The sequence below is a fragment of the Hyla sarda genome, chromosome 6, assembly GCF_029499605.1.
Source record: "Hyla sarda isolate aHylSar1 chromosome 6, aHylSar1.hap1, whole genome shotgun sequence".
Classification (NCBI taxonomy): Eukaryota; Metazoa; Chordata; class Amphibia; order Anura; family Hylidae; genus Hyla; species Hyla sarda.
In genome coordinates, this window is record NC_079194.1 from 51,013,364 (window position 1) to 51,037,019 (window position 23,656).

Below are 23,656 nucleotides of genomic sequence, written 5' to 3' on the forward strand. Positions count from 1 at the left end.
GGATGTGCTGACTAGATACCAATTAGTAGGCTCAGCCCAATAATAAACATTAGGGTGCTACCAAGTGTATTAAAGGGGTACTCCGCCCCTAGACATCTTATCCCCTATTCAAAGGATAGGGATAAGATGTCTGATCGCGGGGGTCCCACCGCTGGGGACCCCCACGATCTCGGCTGTGGCATCCAGCTGTCTTCACTGCACAGAGCAAACTCGCTCTGTGCGTAATGACGGGTGATAATGACTGGCTCTGCCCCCTCGTGACATCACACTCCGCCCCCTCAATACAAATCTATAGACTTGCATTGAGGAGGTGTGGCATGACATCATAAGGGGCGGGGCCGTGACATAACGACCCCCCCCCAGCCCACACCAAGCGTTCGGAACAAAATGTGAAGTGCCCCTTTAATGTATTGCTTTCCCTATGTATGTGTCTCCTCTCCTTTTTTATACTTCTTTTAGGTAACTTTAGTCAACATGTTAACCATTTTACATCCTTTAGCTACAACGTTTAACCCCTTAAGGATGGACCCATTTTTTACCTCTATGACCAGGCTCTTTTTTCTTATTATTTGACATGTGTCCCTTTAAATGGTAATAACTTTAGAACACTTTTTCTGAGCGGAGCGATTCTGAGATTGTTTTTTCGTGACATATTGTACTTTATATAACTGGTGCATTTTTGTTGACACATGCAGCATTTTTTGTGAAAAATCTCAAAATATTGTGAAAAACTTTTTTTTTTTATGGTGTAAAAGTGATGTTATATTTATTCTGTGGGTCAGTACGATACCCATTTTATGTTTTTTCCTTTTCTGAGCAAAATTCATTTTCTGCCATTCATTTTCCAACAGCCGTAACTTTTTTATTTTTCGTCCGACGCCATTGAGTAAGGGCTTATTTTTTGCGGGATGAGCTGTACTTTTTATTTGTATCATTTTTTTGCTAAGTGCTACCTTTTGATCTTTTTTTATTCCGCTATTTGTACCAAAATTGGCGAATTTTGCGCTTTTTTAATGTTTTCTTTACGGCGTTCACCGTTTGCGATAATTTACATTATAGTTTTATAGTACATGTCATTACAGACCTGGCAATACCAATTATGTATATGATTTGTGTTTTTGATCTTTTTTGGTGATAATACAGGGCTTTTATTGGGAGAGGGGCATTTTTTTTTTTTTTTTTTTACACTTCATACTTTTATTGAAGAACTTTTTATTTTTTACACTTTTTACAGGTTATACTATGCTGCAATACATTTGTACTGCAGCACAGTATGACCTGATGAGCTGCAGACACTACAGCCTCTGGCTGGATCTCACAGGCTTCCATAGCAGGCAGACAGGAGGTCATCATCTGACCTCCTGCTGCCATAGCAACCAATGGCGACCCGCGATCGTTTCGCGGCGGTTCTGTTGGAGAACAGGGGGAGAGCGTTCCCCCTGTCAACACCATAGATGCCGTCATTAGGATTGATCACGGCATCTAGGGGGTTAATGCTGCCGGGACCGGCGCGATCGCGGCTCCGGCAGTTGCGGCGGGACTCCGGCTGTGATTAACAGCAGGGTCCCATCGCCGATCTCCTGCACTGCCCGTGGCAGAGACGGAGATCGCTAGGATGTAAGCATACGTCCAAATGCGCGAACATGTCAGATGATTGGACGTATGCATACGTCCTATAGCGGGAAGGGGTTAAGTTACTTTCTGCACATCAACCCCAAAGGTCTATCAACCGGATGCCTATTGTATCACCTGTATTACTGTAGCATCTAAATGTATTCAGGTGCTTTAATACATAATGATTGAGACGGCTCTACCAGCCAAAAAAAGAATAGAAAATGTTTAAAGTAAAGAAGTCCATTAAAGTTCTATATTGCTTATGTTTTCAACTCAGGATCTGCAAGTCAAGCTGGTCGATCCAGAAGACATACCCACGGTGGAGCTGTTAACCCAGCAGATCTTCACTTTAAAGGAGAACATAGCGTCATTGAATTTGGCTAGCCAGGGCCATATTAGACATACTCAAAAGGTATGTGGGATTGGGGTTTATATATTAAAGGGGTTATCCAGGAAAAATCTTTTTTATATACATCAACTGGCTCCAGAAAGTTAAACAGATTTGTAAATTACTTCTATAAAAAAAAAATCTTAATCCTTTCAGTATTTATGAGCTGCTGAAGTTAAGTTGTTTTTTTCTGTCTAAGTGCTCTCTGATGACACGTGTCTCGGGAACTGTCCAGGGTAGAAGCCAATCCCCAAAGCAAACCTCTTCTACTCTGTGCAGTTCCCAAGACAAGCAGAGATGTCAGCAGAGAGCACTGTTGCCAGACAGAAAAGAACAACTCAACTTCAGCAGCTGACAATTATTGTAAGGATTAAGATTTTTTAATAGAAGTCATTTACTAATCTGTTTAACTTTCTGGTGCCAGTTGATATAAAATAAAAAGGTTTTTTCCTGGAATACCCCTTTAAGGACTATATATATTGGTTTGTGCTAATAATAACTGTACTGTAAAGATCCATTAAGCTGACAGTGATAAGAAATGAGAGGTGTCGGTTATCAAGGGTTCTGGATTATTGGTCTGTCATATGTTGTCCTGTACAATAGAGACAGGGCCACCAAAATCAATTTGCAAAACCATTGCAATTTGCCATTTAAAACCGCATGTGGGTTTTGCTGTGTTGTTTTCACTCCGTACGGCTGGAGATATTTCAATACCTGGTACACATATTACGGGTCAGGATAGGAGGTCGGGATAGGAGGTCGGGATAGGAGGTCGGAATAGGAGGACGGGATAGGAGGTCAGGACAGGAGGTTGAGATAGGAGGTTGGGATAGATGGACTGGATAGGAGGACGGGATAGGAGGTCGGGATAGGAGGACGGGATAGGAGGGCAGGATAGGAGGTCGAGATAGGAGGTCGAGATAGGAGGTCGGGATATGAGGTTGAGATATGATGACGGGATAGGAGGTCGGGATATGAGGACGGGATATGTGGTTGGGATATGGCAACAATATATAAGGACGGGATATGAAGTCAAAAACTTCCTCCTTTTGTTTATTTTCCTCCCCAACAAGGATTAGGTAGGAAAAACCGGGCAACGCCGGGTATTCAGCTAGTGTGTATATATATATATATATATATATATATATATATACTGGGGGCTTCCAGGTGTTGCAAAACTATGACTCCCAGAATGCCCGGATGGCCGTTGACTTTCTGGGTATGCTGGGAGTTGTAGTTTTGCAACATCTGGAGGGCCGCAGTTTGGTGACCACTGTCTATACATACATTGTAACTATTCTTATTCCCTCTCATAGATATTTAAGTTACTCGAAGAACTTGCTGCCAATAAGAGCAGACTGAACGAGGCGCTGCAAGTGGAGAAACAGCTGTATAGTTGCTTAGTGCAATTCCGTACAGAGGCTGAAAGGTAATGGTGACATTGGTTTATATATATATATATATATATATATATATATATATATATATATATATATATTATAGATTTTTTTTTTTTGTGATAATAAAAAACAATTTAGTAAACATTTTGGGGGAGAGATCAACTAAAACCTTCGTAGAGGAAAAGTGGAGCAGTTGCTTGAAGCAACCAATCAGATCGCTTCTTTAATTTTTGAAAGGGCCTCCGAAACCTGAAAGAAGCGATCTGATTGGTTGCTATGGGCAACTGCACCACTCTTCCTCTACACAGGATTCGATAAATCTCCCCATAGTCTCTATTGCAACAAAGTAAATGACATATAGAATTGGAGTGAAACTTGGAAAAGAAAAACTGCTCAGACAGTAAAACATTACAGAAATATCTATGTGACACAATGCATTCAGAAAGTCTTCAGACCCTTTGACTTTTTGTTATGTGGCGGTCTTGTCTTAAAGTAAAAAGAAAACAAAAAAAAATTTTTCCCCATTTTTCTGCACTCAATAATGACAAAGTAATAGAACACCCTCAATGCAAGTCTATGGGAGGGGGCGTTATGGCCGCCACGCCCCCTCCCATAGACTTGCATTGAGGGGGCGGGGCGTGATGTCATGAGGGGGCGGGGCTATGAGGTCACGAGCTCCTGGCCCCAAGCATTCGGGACATTTTGTTCCAAACGCTGAGCAGCAGAGTACCCCTATAAAGGGGTACTCCGCCCCTAGACATCTTATCCCCTATCCAAAGGATAGGGGATAAGATGTCAGATCGCCGCGGTCCCACTGCTGGGGACCCCCTGGATCCCCGCTGCGGCACCGCGCTCTCATTACAGCACAGAGCGAGTTCGCTCTGTGCGTAATGACGGGCGATACGGGGGACGGAGCAGCGTGACGTCATGGCTCCGCCCCTCGTGACATCACAGTCCGTCCCCTTAATGCAAGTCTATGGGAGGGGGCGTGGCAGTCGTCACGCCCCCTCCCATAGACTTGTATTGAAAGGGGCGGGTCGTGATGTCACGAGGGGGCGGAGCCGTGACGTAACGATGCTCCGGCCCCTGTATCGCCCGTCATTACGTGCAGAGCGAACTTGCTCTGTGCTGTAATGAGAGCGCGGTGCCGCAGCGGGGATCCAGGGGGTCCCCAGCAGCGGGACCGCGGCGATCTGACATCTTATCCCCTATCCTTTGGATAGGGGATAAGATGTCTAGGGGCGGAGTACCACTTTAAGATAATTGGATGCCGTTTTAAGTGGAATGCACATGGCTTTTGCCACAGAATATGCTTTGAAATCTGCATGAAATTGCGTTGTGTGAACGCGCTCTTAGGTTGCTATTTTATGATATTTTGTGCATTGTTATATTTTATAAACCCTTTGAAATATTGTAACTCGTTTAACAGTTTCAGTTCCAGTTCAGCCCTTCACAATGAGCTGTTAGCCGCACAGGCCCTTAGGGGCCAACTAGAAGACACCCTGATGAGAACAATGGAGCAACTAGTCGCCCTACAGTCTGAGACCAAGGTTCCAGCATGTTTTGGAGGTGCGGAAAAAGAGTGTTTGACTTTTCCTCACAAGCATGCCTTCTAATTCGTATGATGTGGTGTTTTTTTAATTTATTTTTCATGCACTGTGTTTCTTGCATTGAAGAAAATTGTGGCGATTAACATTCCAAGAAAAAAGCACTTTCACTAACAAATATAGGAATTTACTAACCAACTGACCAGTTCTTAGCTGTGATGTATGAATTTTTTTAATTTTTAGAAAATGAAATATTATTTTGATACATTTTAGTAAACTTCTAGTGATGCTCCACAATTTGTCCATTAGGCTTAATAAAGTTTTTTTTCTATCTACATATGGTGTGGTGTTTAATTGTTTCATAATACTACTGGAAGTGTATTCTCAGCAAATCCATAGATGTCTGCAGGGAAATCCACAGTGGCAAACCACCACCAAGTCATGGAGATTTTGGTGGCAACTTGCTGCTGTGCATTTTCCTGCTGATTGTGCACAAAGAAAAATAATAGTCTTCCATCTCCAAGTTAACTATAAAACTGTAAGACTCACGGTTAGTAGACTGGAACGCTGGAGGTTGTAGATCCGCTGGACCTGTGTGACTGATGACGCGGGCCGTGCCAAGGAGCAGAATCTATGGTGCCGCTGGTTTTCACCAAAGCGGGATGGTCTTGCTACGGCAGGCGGCACCCAGGTCACTACCTCTGGCATGACTCGACCACACAGGCGGCTGAGGAGTTTCGAGGCCCAGGAAGGATATGGGAACTCGTGATCAGGATAGCATAAGGTCAGGGCAGGCAGCACAGGTGCGTAGTCAGGAACATAGCAGGAGGTCAGTAGGCAGGCGGCACAGGAGCAAGGTCAGGTCATGGAACAAAGGTCAGAAACACAGCAGGGAAAGACTAAATAACACTTTCTCTCAGGCACTAGGGCAACAAAGATCCGGCAGGGGTGTGTGGGAGGTGCAGGAACTTATAACAGTGGAACAGGTGTAAACCATAATTATGGGCACACTGGCCCATTAAATCTTAGAGCTCCGGTGCGCGTGCACCCTAGGAGGCGGGGCACGTGTGCCAGAGCTGGGAGACAGAGGAAGCAGCAGAGGTCCCGCAATGCGAATCCCAGCCCCGCCAGCTGGGGACGAGAGAGGGGTAATGCGCTCACGGCCAGCGTGTCTGACTGGAGTGCAGAGTGTGACAAAAACTGCATGCTTTACTGGTATTTTGCGTAAAAACTGCATCTCTGAAAAGGTTGACGCATTTCCGATACACTGTTATTAGTCATGGCTGTAAGATGTTTGTTGGCATGACATGCATTCAGGTACATCATAGAGCTCTAATGGCAACCAATATCATGGTATAGCACGATTATAGTTCACCACAGATTGGACCAGGAAAATGCCAGCTTGACCATGTCTGCCAAGCCATATTGGGGTCCTTATGATATGTGTGCTATACCACAATATTAGATGCATTTAGGACTTTAAAATGATAATGTAGCTAAATTCATGTCATACCAACCAACGTTTTACAGTCATGACTAAGAACAGTGTATCCAAAACGCGTCTCAATTTTCAGTTCTGCAGTGGTGATGTGTGGCCGATAACAATAACATTTTATTGGCCACACAAAAGATGAGCCAACGATTGAGCATTTTTGTGTTTACCAGCTGATCGCTGGCTTTATGTAATGGGTCAATTATCACAAATGAGCGTTCTTACGATAATCACCACTGAAAAGGGCCTATAGCCTAATGGTATTTTATTCATCAGTATTGAAAGTTAGGCTCGGTTGTTCTAATAAGTCTGCTTTTTTTCTGTAGTCACATTGAGCCAACCATTGTCAGATTTGACAGCAAGGATGGTGCATAATTTAGCACTATTTTTATTATCATAATAAAGGACACTACAATAGAACCCCAACAGCCCCTGTTATAGGTCAATGGGTTTCATCAAGCGTCGTTCAGCTCCATTATACAACAGATCCTCCACAGTGGCTTCCACTGAATGAAAGTAACAACAAACTGTGAACGGAGCCTTTATCACTACATTTATTTAAAAAAAAAAAAGTTTGAGGTTTGTTAAAGTATAAGAATCATAATATATTAGTGACAATAGTGTAACAACTAATAACATGTGCATGTGCGCTTGTATTACATTAGTGTGAGTGTGTGCTTGTTTCACATTAAAGGGGTACTCCACTCCCCAGCATTTGGAACATTTAGTTCCGAACGCTGGTGCGTGCTTCGGGGGTCGCCACGCCCCCTCTTCATATCACGCTACACCCCTTGTGAAATCATGTCCCGCCCCTTCAATGTAAGTATATGGGAGTCACGCCCCCTCCCATAGACTTACATTGAGGGGGCGTGGCGTGATGTCACGAGGGGCGAAGCTTTACATCACAAGGTGGCGTGGCAACCCCCGAAGCCCGCAACAGCATTCAGAACTAAATGTTTCGAACGCTGGGGAGTGGAGTACCCCTTTAACATTTAACTCTCTAAGCAGAAGCATTTGTATTTATTTAATTTTTAAACTGAAGCTGACAACTTTTTAAAACAATTAGTAATCCAAAAATATTTGGATAATTTTGGCTGATGACAAAAATTTTCACATCATTTTTCATAATTTCCTCTTGTTGTTATCTGTGGTGTGAGAGGCATTTTTCACAAAGTTAGCCCAGTCTCGTATGAAAGTAACTTCCCCACAGTGTCAGTGCTCGACCCCTTTAAAGGGAATCTGTCAGCTGTATTTGCTGCTAAGAGCTCCAGACACCATCGGATGCTGTTGGGGTATAAAAGCAAGATGTACCTTTCTTGGAGCTGATATTGGTTGCCAAACTTTTAATTTCTCAGCCAAGTGTCAAGGAGGTGGGGTTGAGTGGCCCAAGTGCCATAATCTGGCACGCCTCCTTTCTTGCCCTCACCTCCCAGCTATTTCTTGACCAATGTACAGGGCTGTATGTGAGTCAAGGAGGTGCTTGGAGGTGAGGGCGTGCAAAAAGGTGCACTTAAGGGCTCGGCCCACCTTCCTTGACACTTGGTTAAGCAATAAAAAGCCTGGCAGTACGCTTACATACACAGTTGACTCCAGCTCAGACTGTCCATACATTATCATTGACACTGGGCAAAGGACAAACAAACTTTTTGAGAACATTCTTTTCTGAACAATCATTCATGGATGACAAATCTTTTGTATAGCTATGTGCTGAAAATTTATAACCCAGCCAATTATCTTCAACACAATGAGAGTCTGGCATAGATTGTTTAAAAACATTGTTCGTTTATTAATGTCACCCACTGAACTATTGTTTTGGTTGATATCGTCTATTATCTTTAACTTTAAATGGGCACTGTCAGATTCAAAAACTTGTTATATGTTGTTCCTGAAAAAAATGAAAGACCTTTTGTAATATGGTTGTTCAAATTATTTTAAATATTTAATAAAGAAAACAACCTAAAAATCCCACCACTAGGGGCTACTATACCTAATGGGACACTTACCAGTCCTGCAACAGCATCAGGCTTGTCCATGAGTCATGGACAAGAGATGACTCATGGACAAGGCTGTATGAGCAGACACACCTATCACCTCCCACCACACACCAATCCCCTCCCACCACCACAAGGAAGGCACACACACCCTCCCACCGATCCCCTTCCACCACCACAAGGATGGACACACCCCCTCCCACCACACACCAATCCCCTTCCACCACCACAAGGGAGGGACACTCCCCCTCCCACTAATCCCCTTCCACCACCACAAGGATGGACACGCCCCCTTCCACCACACACCAATCACCTCCCACCACCACAAGGGAGGGACACACCCCCTCCCACCAATCCCCTTCCACCACCACAAGGATGGACATGCCCCCTCCCACCACCACAAGGAAGGGACACGCTCTCTCCCACCACACACCAATCACCTCCCACCACCACAAAGAGGGACACTGACTAATACGCTTTAATCTAATGTGTATGTCAGGTTTATAACTGCCATGAGGCCAGTTGAGTATCTGGCCTCAGGCAGCAGATAGCAGAGTCCCTAAGGAATGTTCTGTCTAGTATCTTCTGCCCCAAACCATTCCCCTCTTCACTCTCATTCTGTACTATTGGCTCCACTGACCCCATGACCTGCAAATGACGACTGGACACAGATGTAGAATGCGACTGGGAATGCAGCAATTTGGGAACTGTAGAAATCTTATATAGAGAAATAGGGGGAGAGTTATCAAAACCATCCAGAGGAAAAGTTGCTGAGATGTCCATAGCAACCAATCAGATCGCTTTTTTCATTTTTCAGATGCCTTTTAAAAAATGAAAGTAGTAATCTGATTGGTTGCTATGGATATCTCAGCAACTTTTCCTCTGGACAGGTTTTGATAAATCTCCCCCATACAGTACACTTTGCCGGTATTGTTATATGCTGCAGATTTTCTGCATGCAAACCTTCCTTCTGTTTTTTAATTGGGAGGGGGGCACAATTTCAGTGTTCGCCACAGGCAGCAGAAAATACATAAGAGCTGGAATCTGCCTTGGTGTATGGAGACATTTAACAGATTGAATAATGCTGAATCAGGAAGGAATGCATTCATATTGGAAATGGTCAAGGGGAAAGAGATTTATTTTTTCTAAGCACCAGACGGGTCCTATTTTAGGATGAAGATAAATTAGGATTGGCCAACAACACCATGACCAAATATTTTTAGAAATGTTCATATAATACAATAATACATCATATATGTAATAGTCACCTATATAGCGGAATCTACCTTAGTGGGAGATGCAGGCGGCAAGGATTCTACCAAGTCTGTGGCCTTAGGATGGGTGCAGGGGATTTAGAGTTCTGTACCAGAAACCTGGAGCTCTGACCCTTATAATATTTGGGAAATATTTTATGGCATAGCGGTTGTCGGAGGAATTGCGGCTATGAGCTACTGTAAGAAACTGTGTTAAATGGAACACCATTGGATGAAGTGATACTCTACCGAATAAAGGGCAGACTGTCAGCACTTCTGGATTCCATTATTTTATTATCTCTTCTGCAATGTTACTGCAGACAAGATGGGGGGTAAGCAGGGATCACCATACAGAGGCCTTATTGTGGGGAGACTTAGGGTCTATTCACACGGCAGAATTTCCGCTTGTGGAATTCTGCCTCAAATTAAGGGATATTCCAGTAAAAAAACATTTTTTTCATATCAACTGGCTCCAGAAAGTTAAACATATTTGTAAATTACTTCTATTAAAAACAATCTTACTCCTTACAGTACTTATCAGCTACTGAAGTTGAGTTGTTCTTTTTCTGTCTGACAGCCGTGCTCTCTGCTGACACCTCTGTCTGTTTCAGTAACTGGCCAGAGCATGAGAGGTTTTCTATGGGAATTTGCTCCTACTCTGGACAGACAGGAACTCCGCAAGCGGAAATTCAGAAGCGTGAATGGAAGTGCGGAATGCCATAGAAGTCTTTGGGCTTTAATTTGAGGCAGAATTTTGCAAAGAGAAATTCAGCCGTGTGAATAGACCCTTATTGAGCATGTGTGTCCTCCAGCACTCAGCTTGTTAGGGTGAAGGGCACATTGCTATACTGTACACCAGCTGGTGCCATACTAGGAAATACCATAACTAATTGATGGATATGTGGCATATTTAGGTGTTGTGCTGCCCTAGGCCTGACTAAACTCATGCACCCCCATAATCTAAATTTGCTTGCCCATTCTTATTATCACCAGAACTTTTCAATAAAAAAAAAAAAGACCCTTTTCCTGTTTCGGACTCACCCCTTCCTCTGTAAACTCCACCCTTAGGCCTAGTGCAATGATGGCTGCCAGAGCCAAAACTTTAAAAATAAAATATATATAAAGATGATAATTCTGCAAGAGGGGTCGGGATAGTCCAGAGGTGACTGTGCAGGTGACAGCTGTCTCATGAATACAGAGAAGTTCTTCTCTGGGAGGGGGAAAGCCTTAATACATATAACTTGGTGAGTGCCACCTTACCTTCACACATGGGATTTGTAACCAAATAGAATGAGTTTCCCAATAATGCGAATATTATCAATAGTCCCTGGCCCTATCTTATATATGAAGGATAGCTTATACCTATCCCATATAGCTACATAGTTAGTATGCAGTTAGTTAGTATGGTCGAAAAAAGACATAAGTCCATCAAGTTCAACCAAGGAATTGAAGGGAAGGGGTATGGTGGGATGAAGGGGAAGGGATGTCATTATATTTCTGCATAAGCATTAATATTATTTTGTTATAGGAATGTATCTAACCCTGTTTTAAAGCTTTCAACTGTTTCTGCTGTGACCAGTTCCTGAGGTAGACTGTTCCATAAATTCACAGTTCTTATGGTAAAGAAGGCGTGTCGCCCTTGAGACCAAACCTTTTCTTCTCCAGATGGAGGGAGTACCCCTTTGTCCTTTAAGGGGGTTAAGCCCAGGGCCGGACTGGCCCACTGGGATACCGGGAAAATTCCTGGTAGGCCGCTCACCCTGGGGCCGGCAGGGGCCTGTACTCAGTCCCCGACCTGACCTGTTCTTATAGATCGGAGCGCGGTCGGGCCGCCCATGCACACTAGCATACAAGGGCCTGATACTAGTATCAGGACCTTGTATGCAGTCAGGGCTGCCGTTAGGGGGGTACAGCCAGTACTCCAGTAAGGGGCTCGGGCCCCCGCTGCACCCCCCTGCAGATGCCACAGCACAGAAGCAGGGGATCGCTGTATACACAGCAGTGGCCGGTCCAGGACGCATTGAACTATAAGCTCGTCTGTATAGTTCAATGCGGCGCTCGGGCTCGGCTGATTGAAAGCGAAAAGCCATTGGCTCCTCGCCCTGTCAATCACTCTTGTGGGCCGCCCACATTGTGCAGGCGCCGACAAGAGGCCCGGGCTTCCGTCCTCTGCGCTCCGGCACATGAATGACGTCATCATCATGTGCCGGATCACAGACTGGTGAAGAAGACAGAAGAGGCCATGGATCGCGTGGGAGCCAGGTAAATATGTTTTATTTTCTTCTATTCCTTCCTAAGGGGGGTAATTATAACGACCTAAAGGGGGCACTGCTGGCTATCACTACCTAAAGGGGGCACTGCTGGCTATCACTACCTAAAGGGGGCACTGCTGGCTATCACTACCTAAAGGGGGCACTGCTGGCTATCACTACCTAAAGGGGGCACTGCTGGCTATCACTATCTAAAGGGGGCACTGCTGGCTATCCCTATCTAAAGGGGGCACTGCTGGCTATCACTATCTAAAGGGGGCACTGCTGGCTATCACTACCTAAAGGGGGCACTGCTGGCTATCACTACCTAAAGGGGGCACTGCTGGCTATCACTACCTAAAGGGGGCACTGCTGGCTATCACTATCTAAAGGGGGCACTGCTGGCTATCACTACCTAAAGGGGGCACTGCTGGCTATCACTACCTAAAGGGGGCACTGCTGGCTATCACTATCTAAAGGGGGCACTGCTGGCTATCACTATCTAAAGGGGGCACTGCTGGCTATCATTACCTAAAGGGGGCACTGCTGGCTATCACTATCTAAAGGGGGCTGCTGCTGGCTATCACTACCTAAAGGGAGCTGCTGCTGGCTATCACTACCTAAAGGGGGATGCTGCTGTTGGCTGTCACTACCTAAAGGGGTCTGCTGCTGGCTATCACTACCTAAAGGGGACTGCTGCTGGCTATCACTACCTAAAGGGGGATGCTGATGGCTATTACTACCTAAAGGGGGCTGCTGCTAACACCTAAAGGGGAGGATAATACTGTATATGGGGGACTGCAACTATATACAGTGGGATCTACATACAGGGAGTAACCCCTACTTATAGGGGGCTGCTACTGCATACAGGGTGTAGCTATCTACAGGGGGCAGCTATCTATATGGGGACCTACCTACAGGTGGTACCTCCCTACCTGTGTAATGAGGGAAACTATGTGAAGGGACCTGTCTACTTTCTGGAGCGACCTAACTACCTAATGGGTGGGGGACGGACCTACCTACTCTTCCCCAACACACTTATCTAGCCACTCTAATATTACTGTATGGAACGTTATAGGTGCAGGAAAAGTGTGGATCCTAAAATGTTTGTCTGGCAGGTTCTGTGGAGACGAATTGTGAAAGGAAGAAGTCGTCATGATGGTCTGGGCCGGAAGGAGAAGAAAACGGAAAGTGAATGCCTCCAATCAGAGAAGACGTCTGTAAGTAATCCCTTAACTGTAAGTAATCCCTTATATGGTCTGCAGAGCCTGTGTAGAGCTAATATCTACCACTATGTGGTCACTGTATGGGGGGAATATTTCCTCCTTGTATACTGGTATACTGGTAATATTGGTCTAAGTATACAGGATTTGGTCAGTAACTGTATGATGGTGATATTTATTGTGATAATATTCCTCCTTGTATACTGGTTGTCACAGCGAGCGCTCCGGTCTCCACCTCCGGACCGGAGCGCCCGCTGCCTCTGTCCTCCGTGCCGGAAGACCGGGTCTCTCTGTAGCAGGGACGCGGCTAGCGTGGCGGCTGGTCCCCGCTCACGCGCCGCGTCCCCATTCATCTCACCTGCTCCTTGCGCGGCGTTCCTTGCTCCTGGGTCCCGACGCGTGCGGCCCCGCTCTCTAGGGCACGCGCGCGCCGGCTTCAGTAAATTTAAAGGGCCAGCGCACCGGTAATTGGTGCGCTGGTTCCTCACCTCCCACTGTGATTTCCCAATAAAAGGCACCTGCCCCTTTCTGCCCTTGCTGGATCTTTGTGCCTTGTGCCTCTGAGAAAGCGTTCCCTACTGTGATTATTGCCTTGCCAGTTGCCGAACCCCTTGCTACCGTATACTCGCCTGTGAACCCTTGCTGCCTGCCCTGACCTCTGCTACGTCCGACTACAATCTTGCCTGTTCCCTGTGTACCACGCCATATCAGCTACCAGAGAGGTCGAGTTGCTACTGGTGGTTACCGCCGCAACAAGTCCATCCCGCCTTGCGGCGGGTCTGGTGAAAATCAGTAACCACTTAGAACCGGTCCTCTGGTACATCCCGCGCCATCGTCTCTCTGGTTCAGAGGATCCACCACCAGTCCTGCCGGTACGTGGCACTGGTATTATTGGTAATATTGGTCTCAGTATACAGTATTTGGTTAGTAACAGTATGATAATAATATGTATGGTGATAATATTCCTCCTTGTATACTGGTATTATTGGTAATATTGGTCTCAGTATACAGTATTTGGTTAGTTACTGTATGATGGTAATATGTATGCTGATAATATTTCCTCCGTCTTTCTCCATTGAACTAAAGGGCTCTTGTTTTTCTTGTCCTGTGGTTTACATGTTTTTTTTTATAATAATAATAATTGGGAAAATAGTGGGCAAGCCCTTGGGAGGGGGGGGTGGAGTCAAGTGGAGGGGCCCATGCCTTAAGCTGTGTAAGGGGCCCCAAAATTTCTGATGGCAGCCCTGCCAGCGGCTGCCACAGTGCCGCAATGCTGTGAGGCAGGTAGGAAATTATTTCCAGGGCTGCTTTTTATCCCCAGTCCGGCCCTGGTTAAGCCTGGAACAATTTTCCCCATATTTTTTGTATTGGCCATTTATATACACTACTCAAAAAAATAAAAGAGACACTAAGATAACACATCTTAGATCTGAATGAATGAACTAATCGTATGAAATACTTTCGTCTTTAAATAGTTGAATGTGCTGACAACAAAATCACACACAAATTATCAATGGAAATCAAATTTATCAACCCATGGAGGTCTGGATATGGAGTCACACTCAAAATCAAAGTGGAAAACCACACTACAGGCTGATCCAATGTGATGTAATGTCCTTAAAACAAGTGAAAATGAGGCTCAGTAGTGTGTGTGGCCTCCACGTGTCCGTATGACCTCCCTACAACGCATGGGCATGCTCCTGATGAGGTGGTGGATGGTCTCCTGAGGGATGTCCTTCCAGACCTGGACTAAAGCATCCGCCAACTCCTGGACAGTCTGTGGTGCAACGTGGCATTGGTGGATGGAGCAAGACATGATTAGTGTTGAGCGGTATAGGCCATATTCGAATTCGCGAATATTCGCGAATATATGGACGAATATTCGTCATATATTCGCGAATATTCGCATATTCGTTATATTCTCGTTTTATTTTCGCGTATGCGAAAATACACGTATACGAAAATTAACATATGCGAAAATTTGCATAAGCGAAAATTAGCATATGCGAATTTTCGCACGCCAGTCTCACACAGTAGTATTACAGCCTTCTTTACACCACACAAGCTGGAAGCAGAGAGGGGTGATCACTGTGATGTGTACTGTGAAGAAAAAAAAAAAAAACGAATATTCGTAATTACGAATATATAGCGCTATATTTGCGAAATTCGCGAATATGCGATATTCGCGAATAATATTCGAATTGCGAATATTCGCAAGCAACACTAGACATGATGTCCCAGATGTGCTCAATCGGATTCAGGTCTGGGGAACGAGCGGGCCAGTCCATAGCACCAATGCCTTCCTCTTGCAGGAACTGCTAACACACTCCAGCCACATGAGGTCTAGCATTGTCTTGTATTAGGAGGAACCCAGGGCCAACCGCACCAGCATATGGTCTCACAAGGGGTCTGAGGATCTCATCTTGGTACCTAATGGCAGTCAGACTACCTCTGGCAAGCACATGGAGGACTGTGCGGCCCATGAAAGAAATTCCACACCACACCATTACTGACCCACTGCCAAACCAGTCATGCTGGAGGTTGTTGCAGGCAGCAGAATGTTCTCCATGGCGTCTCCAGACTGTCACGTCTGTCACGTGCTCAGTGTGAACCTGCTTTCATCTGTGAAGAGCACAGGGCGCCAGTGGCAAATGTGCCAATCTTGATGTTCTCTGGCAAATGCCAAACGTCCTGCACGGTGTTGGGCTGTAAGCACAACCCCCACCTGTGGACGTTGGGCCCTCATACCACCCTCATGTGGTCTGTGGCCTGCTGGAGGTCATTTTGCAGGGCTCTGGCGGTGTTCCTCCTGCTCCTCCTTGCACAAAGATGGAGGTAGCAGTCCTGCTGCTGGGTTGTTGCCCTCCTACGGCCTCCTCCACGTCTCCTGATGTACTGGCCTGTCTCCTGGTAGCGCCTCCATGCTCTGGACACTACGCTGACTGACACAGCAAACCTTCTTGCCACAGCTCACATTGATGTGCCATCCTGGATGAGCTGCACTACCTGAGGCCGTAGGTCGTGGACTCCGTCTCATGCTACCACTAGAGTGAGAGCACCGCCAGCATTCAAAAGTGACCAAAACATCAGCCAGGAAGAATAGGAACTGAGAAGTGGTCTGTGGTCATCACCTGCAGAACCACTGCTTTATTGGGGGTGTCTTGCCAATTGCCTATAATTTCCACCTGTTGTCTGTTCCATTTGCACAACAGCATGTGAAATTGATTGTCAATCAGTGTTGCTTCCTGAGTGGACAGTGTGATTTCACAGAAGCGTCATTGACTTGGAGTCACAATGTGTTGTTTCAGTGTTCCCTTTATTTTTCTGAGCAGTGTACTTATATACGTTGATCATATCCCCCTTAATCATCTCTTCTTAAGACTAAACAAATGTTATTCTTCTAATCTTTCCTCATAGCTAAGATGTTCCATGCCCCATATTAGTTTAGTCGCGCGTCTCTGCACCCTTTCCAGCTCCGCAGTGTCCCTTTTATGGACAGGTGACCAAAACTGAACAGCATATTCCAGGTGAGGCCGTACCAATGCTTTATAAAGGGGGAGTATTATGTCCCTGTCCCTTGAGTCCATGCCTCTTCTGATACAGGACAATATCCTGCCGGCTTTGGAAGCAGCAGCCTGACATTGCATGCTATTCTGTAGTCTGTGATCTACAAGTACACCCAGATCCTTCTCTACCAGTGACTCTGCCAGTTTAACATACGATGCATGCAGGTTATTAGTACCCAGATGCATAACTTTCATTTGCCAAGTGGATGCCCAGACACATTTATCAAAATCTGTGGAGAAGCAAAGTTGCCCAGTTGCCCATATTATCCCCTATGTATTCCTGTATGTAGTCCCTTATGAGTCCTTCAAACAATTTTCCCACAATGCACGTTAAGCTTACCGGTCTATAATTACCTGGGGAAGACCTAGAGCCTTATTTTTGAAGATTGGCACCACATTTGCCTTGCGCCAGTCCCTCGGCACAATACCAGACACCAGAGAATCTCTAAATGAACATGGTTACAGATATTACTGAACTTAGTTCTCTAAGAACTCTTGTGTGTAATCCATCCGGTCCTGGAGATTTGCGTACATTTACTTTACTTAATTTACCTTGTACCATATCTACATTAACCCCTTAAGGACGCAGCCCATTTGGGCCTTAAGGACGCAGACAATTTTATTTTTACGTTTTCAATTTTTCCTCCTCGCCTTCAAAAAATCATAACTCTTTTATATTTTCATCCACAGACTAGTATGAGGGCTTGTTTTTTGCGCGACCAGTTGCCCGTTGTAATTCCATCACTCACTTTACCATAAAATGTATGGCGCAACCAAAAAAATACTATTTGTGTGGGGAAATTAAAAAGGAAACCCCAATTTTGCTAATTTTGGAAGGTTTCATTTTCACGCTGTACAATTTACGGTAAAAACGATATGTGTTCTTTATTCTTTGGGTCAATACGATTAAAATGATACCCCTGATAATATACTTTTCTATTACTGTTGCACTTAAAAAAAATCACAAACTTTTTAACCAAATTAGTACGTTTAAAACCCCCCTATTTTGAAGACCCATAACTTTTTCATTTTGCTGTATAACCGGCGGTATGAGGGCTCATTTTTTGCGCCTTGATCTATACTTTTTATTGCTACCATATTTGCTTATATAAAACTTTTAATACATTTTTTTGTAATTTTTTGGGGAATAAAATGCTATAAAAAAAGCAGCCATTTTGGACTTTTTTTTTTACGTTCACGCCGTTCACCGTACGGTATCATTAACATTTTATTTTAATAGTTCAGATATTTACGCACGCCGCGATAACAAATATGTATAAAAAATATTTTTTTGACACTTTTTGGGGGTGAAATAGGGAAAATGGGACAATTTACGTTTTTATTGGGGGAGGGGGTTTTTCACATTTTTTTAACTTAATTTTTTTACTTTTATTTTTACACTTTAATAGTCCCCATAGGGGACTATTTATAGCAATCATTCGATTGCTAATGCTGTTCAGTGCTATGTATAGGACATAGCACTTATCAGGGTTATCGGGCATCTTCTGCTCTGGTCTGCGGGAAGGCAGATCAGAGCAGAAGACTCCCGGAAGTCAGCGGAGGCAGGTGAGGGGACCTCCGTCTGCCGTGCTGGATGATCATACATTTGAGTGACCGCGATGCTGCAGATGCTGTGATCTGTATTGATCACGGCATCTGAGGGGTTAATGGCGGACATCCGCGGGATCGCGGGTGTCCGCCATTACCGGCGGGACCCTGGCTGCGATCAACAGCCGGGACCTGCCACGCATGATCCGGGCATCGCTCCGATGCCCGCGGTTATGCTTATGATGTAAATGTACGTCCTGGTGCGTTAAGTACCACGTCACCAGGACGTACATTTACGTCCTTCGTCGTTAAGGGGTTAAGCCAGTTCAGTACATTACATGATGTGTTACCAGCACCAGCCCGGCCTGCGTCAGCTGCTCCCTCTTCCTTCGTATATACAGAACTAAGGAACCCATTCAGTAGCTCCGCCTTCTCTTGATCGCCAGTGACCACCTCCCGATTATCATATCCCCTCTGCCTCGTCTTTCTTCTATACATGTTAAGGTCCTTTAACCTTTCCTGGTAAGTTTTATCCCTCAATCCATGTACTAGTTTAAGATCTTCTCTGAACTCTCTCTAGAGTATCTATATCCTTCTGGAGATACAGCCTCCAGTACTGCGCACAATACTCCAAGTGAGGTATCACCAGTGTTCTGTACAGCAGCATGAGCACTTCTCACTTTCTACTGCTTATACCTCTCCCTATACATCCAAGCATTCTGCTAGCGTTTCCTGCAGCTCTATTACTGTTACGCCTAGCGCTCCGGGTCCCCGCTCCTCCCCGGAGCGCTCACGGCGTCTTTCTCCCTGCAGCGCTCCGGTCGGTCCCGCTGACCGGGAGCGCTGCACTGTCTTGGCCGTTGGGGATGCGATTCGCACAGCGGGACGCGCCCGCTCGCGAATCGCATCCCAGGTCACTTACCCGTCCCGGTCCCCTGCTGTCATGTGCTGACGCGCGCGGCTCCGCTCTCTAGGGCGCGCGCGCGCCAGCTCTCTGAGACTTAAAGGGCCAGTGCACCAATGATTGGTGCCTGGCCCAATTAGCTTAATTGGTTCCCACCTGTTCCCTGGCTATATCTAGTCTCCTCCCTTGCACTCCCTTGCCGGATCTTGTTGCCTTGTGCCAGTGAAAGCGTTTAGTGTGTCCAAAGCCTGTGTCCTGAACTTCTGCTACCCATCCTGACTACGAACCTTGCCGCCTGCCCCCGACCTTCTGCTACGTCTGACCTTGCCTCTGCCTAGTCCTTCTGTCCCACGCCTTCTCAGCAGTCAGCGAGGTTGAGCCGTTGCTAGTGGATACGACCTGGTTGCTACTGCCGCAGCAAGACCATCCCGCTTTGCGGCGGGCTCTGGTGAAAACCAGTAGCCTCTTAGAACCGGTCCACTAGCACGGTCCCCGTCAATCCCTCGCTGACACAGAGGATCCACTACCTGCCAGCCGGAATCGTGACAGTAGATCCGGCCATGGATCCCGCTGAGGTGCCGCTGCCAAGTCTCGCTGACCTTACCACGGTGGTCGCTCAGCAATCGCAGCAGATTGCCCAACAAGGACAGCAGCTGTCGCAGTTGACCGCCACGTTACAGCAACTTCTGCCTCTGCTACAGCAGCAACCATCTCCTCCGCCAGCTCCTGCACCTCCTCCGCAGCGAGTGGCCGCTCCTAGCCTCCGCTTGTCCCTGCCGGACAAATTTGATGGGGACTTCAGACTCTGCCGTGGATTTTTGTCTCAGTGTTCCCTGCATATGGAGATGATGTCGGACTTGTTTCCTTCAGAACGGTCTAAGGTGGCGTTCGTAGTAAGCCTTCTCTCAGGAAAGGCCTTGTCTTGGGCCACACCGCTCTGGGACCGCAATGATCCTGCCACAGCCACAGTCCAGGCCTTCTTCACTGAACTCCGGAGTGTCTTCGAGGAGCCAGCCCGAGCTTCTTCTGCCGAGACTGCCCTGTTGAACCTGGTCCAGGGTAATTCTTCCGTTGGCGAGTATGCCGTACAATTCCGTACTCTTGCTTCGGAACTATCCTGGAATAACGAGGCTCTCTGCGCGACCTTTAAAAAAGGCCTATCCAGTCGCATCAAGGATGTGCTGGCCGCACGAGAGATTCCTGCCAATCTGCAAGAACTCATCCATCTAGCTACCCGCATTGACATGCGTTTTTCTGAGCGACACCAAGAGCTCCGCCAGGAAAAAGACTTAGATCTCTGGGCACCTCTCCCACAGTATCCGTTGCAATCTACGCCTGGGCCTCCCGCCGAGGAGGCCATGCAAGTGGATAAGTCTCGCCTGACCCAGGAAGAGAGGAATCGCCGCAGGGAAGAAAATCTCTGTCTTTACTGTGCCAGTACCGAGCATTTCTTGGTGGATTGCCCTATCCGTCCTCCACGCCTGGGAAACGCACGCACGCACCCAGCTCACGTGGGTGTGGCGTCTCTTGGTTCCAAGTCTGCTCCTCCACGTCTCACGGTACCCGTGCGGATTTCTTCTTCAGCCAGCTCCTCCCTCTCAGCCGTGGCCTGCTTGGACTCCGGTGCCTCAGGAAATTTTATTTTGGAGTCATTTGTTAATAAATTCAGCATCCCGGTGACCCGTCTCGTCAAGCCGCTCTACATTTCCGCGGTCAACGGAGCCAGATTGGACTGCACCGTGCGTTACCGCACTGAGCCCCTCCTCATGTCTATTGGACCCCACCTTGAGAGGATTGAATTTTTCATTCTCCCCAACTGTACCTCTGAGGTTCTCCTCGGTCTGCCTTGGCTCCGGCTTCATTCCCCCACCATTGATTGGACCACCGGGGAGATCAGGAACTGGGACTCTGCCTGCCACAGGAAGTGCCTCTCCCCCCCTCCCAGTCCCGTCAGGCAAGCCTCTGTGCCACCCCATGGCCCCCGTCCTGGTGTCACACTGCCCCGTGCCAGGTCTCGCCCTCTGCCCTCCCTCCCCATTCCCACTCCTGCTGTACTGCCTGCCGTTGAGGAAATCCTCCATTCTTTCCCGGTGTCCTCATCCCAGGGGAGGCAGTTACTGGACAAAGAGAAGGGGAGACCTAAGGGGGGGGTACTGTTACGCCTAGCGCTCCGGGTCCCCGCTCCTCCCCGGAGCGCTCACGGCGTCTTTCTCCCTGCAGCGCTCCGGTCGGTCCCGCTGACCGGGAGCGCTGCACTGTCTTGGCCGTTGGGGATGCGATTCGCACAGCGGGACGCGCCCGCTCGCGAATCGCATCCCAGGTCACTTACCCGTCCCGGTCCCCTGCTGTCATGTGCTGGCGCGCGCGGCTCCGCTCTCTAGGGCGCGCGCGCGCCAGCTCTCTGAGACTTAAAGGGCCAGTGCACCAATGATTGGTGCCTGGCCCAATTAGCTTAATTGGTTCCCACCTGTTCCCTGGCTATATCTAGTCTCCTCCCTTGCACTCCCTTGCCGGATCTTGTTGCCTTGTGCCAGTGAAAGCGTTTAGTGTGTCCAAAGCCTGTGTCCTGAACTTCTGCTACCCATCCTGACTACGAACCTTGCCGCCTGCCCCCGACCTTCTGCTACGTCTGACCTTGCCTCTGCCTAGTCCTTCTGTCCCACGCCTTCTCAGCAGTCAGCGAGGTAGAGCCGTTGCTAGTGGATACGACCTGGTTGCTACTGCCGCAGCAAGACCATCCCGCTTTGCGGCGGGCTCTGGTGAAAACCAGTAGCCTCTTAGAACCGGTCCACTAGCACGGTCCCCGTCAATCCCTCGCTGACACAGAGGATCCACTACCTGCCAGCCGGAATCGTGACAATTACATTGTCTTCCTACCTTTAAGTCTTCTGAAATAATTACTCCTAAATCCCTTTCCTCAGATACTGAGGTCAGGGCTGTGTCAAATAATCTATATTCTGCCTGAGGGTTTTTACGCCCCAGGTGCATTATCTTGCACTTATCCACATTAAATTTCAGTTGCCAGAGTTCTGACCATTCTTCTAGTTTGCCTAAATCCTTTTCCATTTGGCGGATCCCTCCAGGAACATCAACCTGTTACATATCTTTGTGTCATCAGCAAAAAGACCAACACCTTATCATCGAGACCTTTTGGGATATCACTAATAAAGATATTAAACAAAATTGGTCCCAGTACAGATCCCTGAGGTCCCCACTGGTGACAAGACCTTGCTCTGAATATTCTCCATCGACTACAACCCTCTGTTGTCTGTCACTCAGCCACTGCCTAATCCACTCAACAATATGGGAGTCCAAACTCAATGACTGCAGTTTATTGATAAGTCTTCTATGTGGGACATTGTCAAAAGCCTTACTAAAATCTAGATATAGATGTCTACTGCCCCTCCGCCATCTATTATTTAGTCACCCAATCCAAAAAATCGGTAATATTTGTTTGACATGATCTCCCTGATGTAAACCCATGTTGTTTTTGATCTTGCAATCCATGGGATTCTAGATGTTCCACAATCCTATCCTTTAGTAGGGTTTCCATTAATTTACCTGCTATTGATGTCAGACTTACCGGCCTATAGTTGCTTGATTCCTCCTTACTACCTTTCTTGTGAATGGGCACGACATTTGCTAATTTACAATCTGAGCATCACCACAAGCTCAGCATATCCAAGTCTCCATCAGCATCAGTGCTACTTTCCTAGATAAGCACTGTCCTGGACGCATCAGAAGGTTATCACGGGGTCACTAGTACCTCCCTCCGGGCTGTCCAAAGTTGGTAGCACCAGCCCAAAAAAAAAAAAAAAAGATAATCTCTGTCGCCAGCTGCCCACCTCATAGGGTGCAGCCTTAGGCTTACACTGCTCTTACAGTAAAGAATCCCGTCTGTCATGATGGATGTGCCAGTCATGGTAACAGGCAGGCCTAGGTATATAAAGATTACATAGATCAGACTGTCCAATCCTATGTTTGTACATTAGATCTCCCCTTAAACTTCTTTATTCTAAATTGTATAATCACAAGTTTTATAATGTTTCATAGTATTGTAATTGACTAATTCCATGGATTACTGTCATGCCGCCTTTAAAGGGGTACTCCGCTGCTCAGGGTTTGGAACACACTGTTCCGAATGCTGGAGCCGGCGCCAGGAGCTCGTGACATCCTAGCCCCACCCCTCATGACATCACACCCAGCCCCCTAAATGCAAGTGTATGGGAGGGGTGTGACGGCTGTTTGTTCCTAACGCTGAGCAGTGGAGAACCCCTTTAACTAGCTGAGCTTCTCCATCCTTACACAACTTATTTTAGGGCTTATATTCAAGTCCATACGCACGTCAATAGTAATATTCAAAAAATGCCCGAATTGTGGTGAACATCGGACGGACCTGTTACATGGTTTATTCTGTTGCTCCAGTGTTACCGCCATTTGCCAATCATTGATCTCTGTATTGAATAGCAAGACTGGTTTGG

The 23,656-nt window shown here is 46.7% G+C and overlaps 1 protein-coding gene across 1 annotated transcript in view; it reads left to right on the plus strand.

The window, feature by feature from the left end:
• The window catches only part of PDE4DIP (phosphodiesterase 4D interacting protein), a 190,313-nt gene that overhangs the window by 115,366 nt on the left and 51,291 nt on the right, over nucleotides 1-23,656 (plus strand). The window contains exons 20-22 of the mRNA XM_056528102.1: nucleotides 1,892-2,026; nucleotides 3,319-3,431; nucleotides 4,832-5,012. Of these exons, the coding sequence (XP_056384077.1) occupies nucleotides 1,892-2,026; nucleotides 3,319-3,431; nucleotides 4,832-5,012 (429 nt within the window). The remainder of the gene's footprint in view (nucleotides 1-1,891; nucleotides 2,027-3,318; nucleotides 3,432-4,831; nucleotides 5,013-23,656) is intronic.